At 40.2% G+C, this 12,542-nt stretch overlaps 1 protein-coding gene across 1 annotated transcript in view; it reads right to left on the minus strand.

The window, feature by feature from the left end:
* LOC138029689 (coiled-coil domain-containing protein 180-like) overlaps positions 1 to 12,542 on the minus strand; it is a 53,906-nt gene that overhangs the window by 16,777 nt on the left and 24,587 nt on the right. Inside the window, exons 22-31 of the mRNA XM_068877435.1 lie at positions 11,378 to 11,528; positions 10,055 to 10,136; positions 9,678 to 9,759; positions 9,481 to 9,574; positions 6,481 to 6,593; positions 5,460 to 5,527; positions 3,855 to 3,897; positions 3,215 to 3,318; positions 2,663 to 2,723; positions 1,135 to 1,250 (exon numbers count right to left, since the gene is read on the minus strand). Of these exons, the coding sequence (XP_068733536.1) occupies positions 1,135 to 1,250; positions 2,663 to 2,723; positions 3,215 to 3,318; positions 3,855 to 3,897; positions 5,460 to 5,527; positions 6,481 to 6,593; positions 9,481 to 9,574; positions 9,678 to 9,759; positions 10,055 to 10,136; positions 11,378 to 11,528 (914 nt within the window). The remainder of the gene's footprint in view (positions 1 to 1,134; positions 1,251 to 2,662; positions 2,724 to 3,214; positions 3,319 to 3,854; positions 3,898 to 5,459; positions 5,528 to 6,480; positions 6,594 to 9,480; positions 9,575 to 9,677; positions 9,760 to 10,054; positions 10,137 to 11,377; positions 11,529 to 12,542) is intronic.

Consider the following 12,542-nt stretch of genomic DNA (forward strand, 5'->3'; position numbering starts at 1 on the left):
ATTAGCATTTCTAAAACCCCGTGCAAACAGATGCAACATTGTCGGCCCGCAACAACTCCCAACATTGCTGGGTGTTACCAGAAACCCATAAGGGTTGAAACGTGTAACGGCCCCTTGTTTGCTGGGAAACAAGCTTCTGAATATTCAATTTGCTAAGTATCATATTTGGAACAACAAGAGTGAGGGGTTTCCAAATATGGTACTTAGCACTGAAACATTCAACCAATCAGTTCGCACTAAATATTCGGAAGCTGTGAACGCGCGTTACACGTTTCAACCCTTATGGGTTTCTTGTGTTACATATTGCATCCGTTTGCACACCCTGTTGCATGCATCTCCTTGCGTGTTGTTGCACGGAGTTTGCCGGAGATTGGTCAAACGTTCAACAACTCCCAACATTTCTTTTGTTCCTCGATCGCCGAAGCGTAGCGCAACAATGTTACATCCGTTTGCACAGCCCTTCGAACGTTGTTGGGTCCACGCACGCGCATTACATATGGCCCACATGGAGAAAGCAACGCATTAATATGTTGAAAACAAGATGGCAGCCGAATTGTGATAACCAGGCTTTATTCTACTCGGGCTTTAGGGATGAATGCATTAACGTAAGAGAATATGAGCTAAGAGAACCAATGTCCCATACATGGCCCTCTACCAATGATAATATGATAGTCTCATTTTAGTACAGGGTCACGTGGCCATTTACTTATTGAATGCATGCCGATTGGTCCATCTCGAATCACGTCATGCTCCGCACGCTTTCTTCTGACGGGACTGACCTTCTAAACAACCTACTCAAGTGTTGCAAAATTTAAAAATAGATTGAAAAGGCTTGATTTGTGTTAATTGTCAATTTCAATTTACAGTGTCCCCAATTAGTGCTTCAGCGCTAGAACAACTACACACTTAAATAAAGTTCTTTTCCTTTCCTTTCCTTTCCTTTCCTTTTATCATGGAGCACAGGGATTCGCTCTTTTACATCATTTTCTCTTGGTTAAATTCAGTAATGTAACGGCGAAGACGCGATGGCCACACGCGCAGCCAAGCCGCGACAAGCTCGCGACTTCGACTTTCGAAGCTCACACGACTGATTGCTTTACTTAAGGTAAAACCCACGCAACAGGCTATACTTACCTGTCTTCTAACTTGCCAGCATAGTCTGTTGCTGCCTCAAGTCTCTTGGATTCCATTCCTTCAAGCTCAGCCATCACAGATCCTTCTGCGGAGTCTATCTTACTCGCCATACGTTCCTTTAATGCAAAAGGGAAAAAGACGACTTGTGACAACACACATAGTGAACAAAACATTTTGGACTCACCGATTGTATCTACCTACTGAGATTGTAGAATACACTACAATAATTAAGCAAAACATGTTAGACTTGAATTTCCTTTTCTCAGTACACTGTCTGATTGATGGGAAGTCCCACTCCTGATTTTCAATCAATCAGACCGGAGGCCACATCAATTTTGATTGGCCCGCAAGTGTTTTCGTGTGTTTTGCGTCAGCTGCATGCATTTCCCCAGAGTTCGTGCTTGTTATTTGTGGTAGGTCTCTTTTTGGCCGTCTTTTCACTAGACATCGTCTGAGTCGCTTTGTCTAAATACGGGAAATAAAGCAGACGCACCAGACGTCATACTAGTTGGTACACGCGAATGATCGTCACATTTTACACACGTCGTAACTAGTCTTCTAAGACTTTTAACAGCTTTGTCGCTAAGTGGAAGTTGAGTGCCTGGAACACCCAGGAGCGGCCTGTATTGGCAGCCAGCAACTAGTTGGAGACTGCGCCCATGGCTCGGAAATCCTGGCAACAAAGCCATGAGCACCCATAAAGCATGGGAGACAAGCACCCGTAACAATGATTAAAAAACAAAACAAAAAGACAGTTCATACAGGAGGTGGGAGAGAGGAAAAACCACTAAAAACACTCCACAACCACAACACCACTGCACACAATCGCAGGAAATCACCGTGCATGCACTGACCTAACAAAGCTGCTGACCACAACTGGCACATAAGCGTTCCTGTTGCTAACTCCGTTAAATTACATGTGACTGCATTTGAGTTTTGTATTAAAAACGGGACGCACTTAACGATCAGACGTTTAATGCGTCTAAACTTCAAAGATGTCACCTGGTATAAATGCGGCCATTAGTGCATGTTAGCAACAACAACAACAGCAACAACAGAGACACCAGAAAAAAGAAGGTCTATAATACACGTGCGGCATGCATTTCTAACCCCTCCCCCCAAGTCAAATGATCTCGGAAATTAAGCACAGACGACGGGGAACAGCAAAACGAACGTCATAACAAATACAAATTCGCGTTGTGGTTTATCACTTCGTGACACTTTTAGAAAGCTACTAAGCAACGAAATCGATATTGACGGCACTTAAGAAGGCTCACAATGGTTTTCCACAGGCAGCAGTTGGTACAACAATCAACCTTACATTATCTATATTTCCTTTAACAGCATTCCACCATTTCACATGTAGATTCCTTTGCCAACATGCCGGATGGATTAAACGCAAAATAGTTACGCAAATGTTTATTAATACTGCATTTTGAAGTTTGAAGTTCCTAAAAGACAAATCATTTTTGAGCGAAACTTACAAATTTTAATATATAATTTGGAAATTTCCAACTTATAAACTTACCAATTTTTTTTTGTAGTCGTCAACTTCATCCGTTGAAAAATTGCCACCATCAGAAAAGACTCTGTAGGAAATAGGAAAATGGTATCAACTGAACTTCTTACGATTCAAAAACAAGTTGATTCAAGGACGAGGGTAACAAAAATATCCAGCTTCTCACAAAAAAGGTAAATTGTGGAAATAAAGGGCTGAGCCAAATAACAGACGAGCGAGTTAGTGACAAATCACGTTTGCGACAACAAATAGCTGCATGGTCTATCATTTATAATTAACCATCCTCCGAGAGATCTATCATTGGTTCAGAAGTTTGTTTTTCATAATTATTTTCAGAATAATCACACTTAATTGTCAGCTTCAGTGAGCGATCTGCCATTCCCTTAGAAGAGAGCGGATACAACTCAGTATAAAAAAGACTATAGTATGTAGCAAAATACACTCATACAGCAATTCACATTGACAGACTCTTATTTGAAGGCAGCAAGTCACGTGAGGTGGGCTGTCGGCCAATAAAAAGACAGGGAAAATGTAGTGAAGAGCAAACTAAGAAGTGCTTACGTGAAAGTTTTCCTGAATCTTGCATTGGAGTTTCGCAAAGTGCTCAGCATTTCATCGAGGTCGTGACGAAATTTCCTCAAGGATGTTCTGATTACATTCATGTACTATTGCCAGAAAAGAAACGAGTGCATATCATTTCCAGTTCGCCGGTAAAAAGTTATATCGGCGTGATTCCCTCCGCCTCCCCTCCCCATGTTTACAGCTCAAACGACAGGAATATTTGTTTGATTCACTCTACATAGTAGCATCAATGGCTTAGGTCCTGATTACATCCCTATTTAGTGATTTATTTTCAAAATACTTGACATATGAACAATTATGCGGCTACATGTAAGAATCTGCAGTTCTTCTTTATTTCAGAGGCGGTGACCAGTACCTATTCTTCTCTTCCCGAGGTAATCAGCTGGACCTTTAAAATTGCTCGTGCCGACATTTTACCCATAATTTCCTTCACTTTTCTCAAAAACTAATTGTATTTTCCTGCGATGTGATGTAAACACATACAGTGTACTAGGACTCTACCTTAGCCATCCATTGTTGAACTGCTCAAACTAAGTATATCATTTGCTAAAATTAAACGAAACACAAGTGCAGGCGGTTATGGACTTAGACAAGATGTTATTCGGCAGGCTCTCCTCACCTGCTCTATACGGCCAGCAACTTGATCTTGAATTACTAACAGTCTGAAAAATTGCGAATAACAATAACTAAGTTACCACTTTTAATTACGACAACAAATACATTTTTTTACCCAAAACGAGTATCACGATATTGGTGGAAAAAGTGAACAGAATTAATGATTTGGACAAGCCTTGTGTGTTGCGATGCAAGACAATCGCAACTGTCTCATGGCAACCCGGAGGTCACTTGTGGTGCCAGTAACCTCTGAAAGTGTACTAACCTTTTATTTAGTTATCTAAGTATGTATATGTTGTAATAACAAACGGTTGCGAAATAGATGTCATACATTTCACATTTATTCACTCAATCACTCACTCATAGAAAATGAACAGCATTTCTTGATGCAATGTCGGCGCTATACCACAATTAGACGTGAGCTACACTCACATATTTCAAACGCTGACACTCGTTACACCAATTTAAGTGATAACGAGGAGACGAAGTATTTACTTACAGCAGAAAACAAAGTTACATCTAAAATAATAGGCAAATATATCCATTTAATGTTTCAAAAAAGAAAGAGATTCTTAATTCACAAATGTAATAAGCGTTATGAATTTTCTAATTACTTGTATACGGATATGGTAAATGTTATTTTGTATTTTTATTAGTTAATGTTCAAACCTTTATTGTAACTAGACCAAAACCTCCCTTTGGAGAGTAAGGCGCAAAAAAGAATACTATTACTATTACTATTACTCTATCATTCATTCGTTCAATCATTCATCCCCTCGCACAGGATATAACAACAACAACGACAACAACAACAACAACAACAACAACAGGCAGCAAAGAATACGAATATGGTACGAATTCTCAATTGACCAGCTCTCAGATGGCTTGCTCGCCCAGATGACAGAGCAGTGCAGCGCTGGATTCTTCTGTCAGGCTTATTTTGTAACTGCTTAAGTTGCTGTCAACGGCGATTATAACTCTCGCTTAACAAACAAAAATGTAGTTGCTGTTGTCTTGCGGGCTCTCAAGCAACACTCATTTTCTTTTTATGGAACAGGAACTCTGTATTCTGACCTGCAAGAACATTCTCACAACGAAGACACAAAAATACTGGAAAATGGTTTAAGGTAGTCAGTTTTACCAGGAGCTCATCAAGGGAAGCGTCTATCTCCAATAGACCCAGGAGTCAATCAATTTCCGAGTAGATTTATTTATAGAAGGCCTCCCTTGGGAGATTAAGGGTGTGTTCGATTGACCCTATTCCGGAATGAGAATACGGAGAGTGATGATTTAAAACGGTATGTTTGGCGTTTTGAAGCAACAAGGATAATAAAGATATGTTTAAAACATCATTTAAGCAGGTGTTTGACAATCTTAATGTGAATCTCCGTAAACACGAAGAATTTCTAACTTCTATTCCATGTATTCCTATTCTGAAATACGGTCAATCGAAAGCGCCCTACGTACGCCCAATGCTGTTCCAGCCAATCAAAACAGAGCTATCTCGGCGCCAAGGGAAATACAATACCTTTCGCGGGAAAAAAAAATGTTCCTAAAAATAAATTTACTCAAGGAATTAGTGAAGATAGAGGCTGCTGGTTTTACGTACTCGTGTGTTTTTGCCGCTGAAGTGAAGGTCGCTTCGAGTTCTTGAACTGACTTTTTGAAGATATCCGTCTGAAGAACACACACATTAACCATAGTTCAGTATGAGGCAAGGAGATACAGATTTACTAATAAAGACAGCGGTCAACTTACAGCCTGCGGGAATTTCCGAGGCCAATAACACAAAGAGGCAACAGAAATAAACTAACAAGAAAAGCGCCACACGTGCGGTAGTGTTTTTTAAAACCAAAACAAAAGAAAACATCTGCACACGAACAGAGTCAACAACTCTGTCACTAAGTAGAGGATAGGTGGCTGAGACATCAAGAAGCTTCCATTATTGGCAGCCACCTCCAAGACTGCTCCCATGGTTGGGATATCCTGGCAACCCAGCTATGAGCTCGCACGCAGAACTGAAAACAGGAACCCGTCACACTGATAGTGTAAAAAAAAAAAGCGGGGGTGGGAGGGAAGGTGTAACACCGCTCAAAACGCTCCCCAACCACAACACTACGGTAACAATGCACATCCTACAGCGCGCAACCGCGGGAAACCACAAACACGTCATAAGCCTACGCCCACTGGCGGGACAGATATGTCTATGGACCTTATTGGAGTTGAGCCTGCAGGCACATTTCAATTTCAATTCAATACAAAACGACCCCTTAGCCTCGTTTATGTGGCATTGAACCGCTGATAACTCCGATAAGGGCTATTTCGTGCATTTCTGGACACAAGCCTGGTGAGAGGTAGACCGTTTGACTCTTACAAGGGGACCAGAGGAGTTAAACCGATTATTACTCAAAACGACTGCTGCTAATGGTCAGAATGGGAAATTGTAATCAGTGAACTGAGGATTGCGAGTCTGGCACAATAACCACTCCAACCATGCGGCCTACTCGCTATGGCCACGACAGAGTGAAAACCAAACGGGGTAACAAGTGAGACCATAATAAACTCTAAACACGTATTTAGTGATGAACCTTAGAAGTTCATGTTTTGTCTGAGCTGCCAGAACGTATTACCTCTTTATCGTGCTCTTCAATCATCTCTTGGAACCTCGCCTTGAATTCATTCAGCGATGCAGTGACACCTCTGCAGTGACGGTCAACTCGCTCGCGATGCATCACCAATTCCGCTGAGGAACAACAATATAATAATAATAATCATCATCATCATCATCATTACAGTAATAGTAAAACTTACATTGTCAGAAATAACGTTTTACAGTGAACACAGTCAAGATATTCGTGCGCCCATCTATATTTACCATTCTTGCGTTTTTCTTTTCTTTTACGTTTTTTACAGGTACCTTTCAGTTGCGCTTCGCCTTTTTGGGGGAAATTGCCCAATTCCATTGAGGGAAAGGAATAAAGTTTTAAAGCCGTGGGAATAAAAGGTTCTTTGTCAGACAAGTTTCGAAGTCACCAAAACTGCTTGACAACAGGGGACTTTATCCTGACAGGAATAGTCTCGATTTGAAGGTTATTCTCAACAGTCAGCAGAGAAACTGATATGATAAACTTGAAAAACCTTAAATAACAATGACCACAACCACGTTTTCCGAGCCCGCGAGACTGAGCACCCCCAGCAAACCATGGTTTTCACGAAAGCCGCTGGTCAGCAGCCTGGTTCTGGTCACTGCTGTCTAAGGTCTTCCGATAAACTTCAAGAAAACGGAAAAAAAGTTATGACAATCTTCGCTGGTACGCTCCAAAGCGAGATTAACCCTGCATGTATGTGGATATCCTCAAACAGCAGTCTTGTCTTAATAAATTCATAACAGGACTGCTGTGAATTTCGCATTGAAAAGACCACGTATCAGAGCATCGTCTGTGCGCAGCCCTTGTGAACCCAGAATTGAGTTTATCAACTGGGTTGATATTGTAAATTGACCACCGTAGTGAAATCTGAAAGCTGACGTTTTCGAGTGACAGTGTTAGCCCTTCCACAGAGCGAATTGCTGTTGGAATATAACAGGGAGCTTAATAAGCAACGACAACGCGGCGACGGCAACAAGAACGTCAGAAATTTGCATAGTGGGCAAAAACAATAGCTTTGCACGCTTTGTACGCTCGTTTTTTGCTTTTGTCCATTTTCTTTGCCGTCGTCAGCAAAACAACAACGTGAAATAGCCAAATTTGCGACGTTATTAAGAACGTCAACACTTGGGGGGAAATTTTTTATTTTCTCCCCAAACTAAGTGCCGTTCAGACGGGTATCATTCTTGAGAAACTACCACACCCTTGTCATATTAAAAAGGTTGAAATAGTCACGATATTTTGAGATGACGTTCTCGTTGACGTCCCCGTTGTCGTCCCCGTTGTCGTTGCTTAAGCTCCCTAATATAATGCGAAATGAACCCACGTATTTCAGGGAAGGATGTAGTACATGTATGCAAATTTCTACCGTAAAAAGCACAGTTTTCAATAGCCTTTATTCGCGATGGCCGCCACGTTGGATTTGCTATTATCATGCAAATTAGCCACACACTTCTGAGGGGGCAAACAACACAAGTTCGGGACGTTATAATGAACATCTTAGCCACACAGATGATTTGTTTGACGTTCATTGAATGTTTATCACCTAAGTAGTAAAATAGAATGATTACACAAGTTGTTTGTTTTGTGAAAAATGAGCAGATAACGAAGGAGAAAGTCGAAATGTCAAAGGCAATCAAAAGACAAAATTAAAGTGCTACTGTGATCAAATTTTTATCCCTTGAGTTTTTTGGTTTATCACATAGAGTACCATGAAACATTAAAAACGCTGTTTACCGTTTGGAAATATCTGCATTGGTTCCAGAGATATTTAAGTTTGAAAAATGTGTTAAATATGCAAATGAGAAGGCTGATGACGTCATTCACCCAACCCAGTAGAACATCAAGAATATAAATAGAGCTATCTCGGTCAATTTGCGACAGAGACCATTGAAACTTGGTGAGCTGATAGTTCTGAAGGCAACACACCTACGACTGTAAAGAAATTGGTTCCCATGGCAACTCACTCTTTGCCAGTCCCCTCCAACCTGATTTCAATATTTTGGTGATCTCAGGCTAGAAATACATTTACCAAGGCCACAAACTCGACCTAACATCTTCATATGCTGGCAGGATCATGCAGATGAGGCACCATTTGCAAATATCAAAACAGAAGGCCAAAGGTGGTCTGCAAAGCTTTTAATATCAGGGAGGTCTGGAACCCAGTATGTTGCACATCTACTAGAATCTTAGTGCAAAGAAACAAGTATTTCTGATACAAATTGGCTGAGATATCTTTCTCCATCACACTTGATCAAAATTTGGTAGGGTTTATGACGTCATCACCTGGCTAATTTGCATATTAAAAAAACTTGAATATCTCCAGAACAAAAAGAGATATTTGAAAATGGTAAACAGCATTCTTCTTCTCGTACAGACTACGTGTTTATGTGCCAAAATGGCTTCGATAGGGAAGATTCAAATTTCGTCACAGTAGCACTTTAATATAAAAGGTACTTAATTCTAAATTCTAAAAGGTACTTTTAGCAATGTTATTTCAATATTTCGACTTGCCGATTTTCCGAAATTTGCCTTTTTTCCAATGTTTGTCCCACAGCATAACACATGGCTAATTTGCATGACAATTTGAAAACCAACATGGCGGCTATCGTGAATAAGGCCTATTGAGTGTTATAAAACAAATACCAAAGCAATTACTTCCACCAATCACAGCAGGTGCAAACAACGCAGTTAACCAAACCAAATTCGTAGCAATCCTATGCAACTTGCTCAAAGCGCGGGAAAAATCGCGCGTGGAAGTCGCGATTGGTTTTGGTTTTCCATCTCATTGGTTGATAAACTGGCGCGAGATTTTTAAACCAATTATTAATTGCAATCGCGTTATTACTTTCGAAGGCCATTTGAAAACTGCTTCAAATTGGAGTGTCATTGGTTTCGGAGTTCGTTCGTATGTGTGCGCGCTCTTGTAATGCAAGGGTTGGGTTTTGTGTACAATAAACGAGTTCGTTCTGATACAACACTCACCTGCCCTGACGTTATGAACATCCTGCTCTGCCCTGGCAGCTCTTGGCTCGTGCAGGTGAAGCCGTAAATCTAACTCACTGTTCAATTCCTCGACCTGAACAACCACAATAAAAGCGACATTGACAGAGGCAAAAGGCTGAAAATAAGACTTACATTTCACCCAGTTTACAAAAGATCAAAAAATGAATCTCATTTACTTTGGTCTGTACTACACTTTCTGCTCTATCCATGGCCTGTGTCGTCCATTCTTCCAGGTGCTCCAAGAAGGACCATCGAATGCTTTAAGGCAACAAAAAATACACTAACTGAGAGACAGAAATCATCAAAAAGAGCAAGTACTGTAAAACTGTAAACGATTAACTGGCGAACACATTTTGTACTATTAAGCAGTTAACAACTGAACGGAAAAAAAAGCAAACCCATTATGTATGCTAGATTTAAGAATGACTGTATTTTTTCCAAACTGGGGAATGCTAAGTTTTATTCGAGTATAACTATTTATTTCACACAACACGTAAGCACTTCTCTAATTGGAGCTTCATGTGCAACCATTCTGCTTTAGTGATATACGTACTGTTTTCTAAGGTCCAAGAACAATTCATCGTTGATAACAATAGCTTCAATATAGGACGGCAAAGCAACGTCGTCTTCCTCGTCTGAAGAAATAAATAGCACACTGAGCTAGATCTTAATCTAATCACTTCCACCTCTTTGCCTGGAAACGATCGTTTAACTGTTTATTAATCTTCTATATTTGAAAACCGTCACCTTCGTTTAAAAGCCCACTTAAACACTGGAAAACGCATTGTAAAAGGCGTGGTGGCTTGAGCACATGCAGACGACTTGTCAACCAACCAATGGTCACATAACAGAACTCCGTGATCAGTTGTAAAATAAAAAAGCCCTCAAAGTCAATGTGTTCATAATATATCATGAGCTGTTATCTGTCGTTCTTTTTTTTTTTTTTAATTTCAGTCTCTTTTTTCGCGCTGGAAATATCTTTTAGGAGATCCGTCTATTTATTGCTGTTTGTTGATCGCCATCAGTCTTGGATATCCCGGTTGTGGTTGAATAAATTCGATAAAAAGCAGAACGTGAAGCGATAATGTGTCTTCGTATTAAAGGCCTTTTGCGAACTGGTGTGAGTTAAGAGCGTATTAGAAAGAAGTCATGGTATGTTGTCTCATTGCCGAACAGATTTTTCCGAATAGTCCAAATCCCCTAAAATCCTAAAGCGACACCAGTTGTTGGGCAAAAACTAAAAATATCCGTAGCAAAATACATGGCTGTGCCATCATTTTTCAAAATGACTAATCGCGTGAGCTGACCAATTTACTCGCGCTCTGCGTCATAAAAAATGGCAACGTTCGTAAAATGCATTGAAAGAAAAAACGTTAAGTATAAAAAACATGGTTATGACAAGAATGGATACTCCAAAATTGGGTGAGACACTTCGTAACACATATGCAGGTGTAACATTGGGTGAAGTTACGTCGCAATAACAGACAACCTCAGTGTTAACCCGCCTTGGCATATAAACAACACTCCGTTTCGGCAGAGAATAACTGCTGGGTTAAGCACTGATCTCTAGTGATTAGGTCTAAGCGCCGACTCGAAATGGTTAGCTTTCATAAATTGTTCTGGAAAAACTAAAGTAAGATCGTTTGGTACATTATTTACACGAAACTAAGTGTCTCACCTTATTTCGGAGTATCAATTCTAGCCACAACCATTAAAACATGCTATGTAATGGTTTCAAAAACATTTCAAAACTACCCTCGATTTCTTTTCCACAATTTTGACAGTCTTCAGGATCAGATTGGAAACCAACCGAAGTCCGCTGATTCTCAGTTTATTGACACTAAATTGGCCGCCATGTTATTTACGCGATACTTACCTACTTTATCTGTAAGGAAGCTTACACAAGTCTTCATACTTTTTATACTCTCTGGACTTCCCACAAGTCCATGTTCCCCTGGATCACGCAGTATGTAGAATGTAGTTCCTTTAGAGGTAGTAAGAATTTCGTCGATGGAGGGTGGAGTTTTCTGAAAAGAAAAATATGCAAAAATAATACATCATCATATCAAGCAGCAGCATTGAATTAAAATCGTCTAGGTCACGGCTAGGTCACGCTCTTTTAGGCATATTCAGCACTGATCGAATGGTCATAGAATTAACTAAAATATCAAAATAACTGTTCAAAACTATAGAAGAACTCTAACAAAACACAGGGAAGCCAAGAAGGGACATGGATGGACAAAACTGGAGAGGATTGAAATGGATTGAATTTGGGTAAATTTGAAAACGTCGGCCCAAATTTTTTCAAATTTATATCAGTCTATATCAAAATGTCATTTACAAAGCTTGAAAATCATTCTCAGACTCTTGCTCTGCCAATTTGACGTTTAGAGCTCATAATTAACAAAATTACCTAAAATAGCGTGACCTAGCCCCTTTAATCATCATGAGCAACAAGTTATCAATGGCAGAATTATCACATGTTGACCTCAACATCAATCAGTTTTAAATAAAGATCATCAGGCACCAAGAAATCCGCATTACTGTCATCATCATCATTATCGTTCGCATCATCCTCGCTATCATCAAAATCATCCAATGGGCTCCTAAACATCTTTATTAATATTATAATTATTGTTGTTACGGCCAAATCACTGCAACCAGCACCAATGATGCAGTCGTCTTCGACATCGTCAGCATCATTATCATCATCATCGTCATCTCGTCGTCATCGTCATAATTAGGGACCTTAAGCAAAGACGACGACGACCACGGCTACGAGAACGTCGTCTGAAAATATTATTTGCCGTTATTGTCAGAAATTTGCGATTACTCCAAGTCACTCGGCATAGAAAGCGTGAGTCCACATGCCAAGAATAAAATTGATAAGAACGGTGTGGATTTTAAGAGAGAAAATTCGTCGTCAGATGCTCGCGTCCTCCACATGACCTGAAATCTGATAACTTCACGTCGTTGTCAAGACGAGAACGGCAAAGAAATGTATCAAAATGTAAAACGCACGTGCAGGGCGTGCAGAGCTA

This window comes from Montipora capricornis, chromosome 2 (assembly GCF_036669925.1).
Source record: "Montipora capricornis isolate CH-2021 chromosome 2, ASM3666992v2, whole genome shotgun sequence".
Classification (NCBI taxonomy): Eukaryota; Metazoa; Cnidaria; class Anthozoa; order Scleractinia; family Acroporidae; genus Montipora; species Montipora capricornis.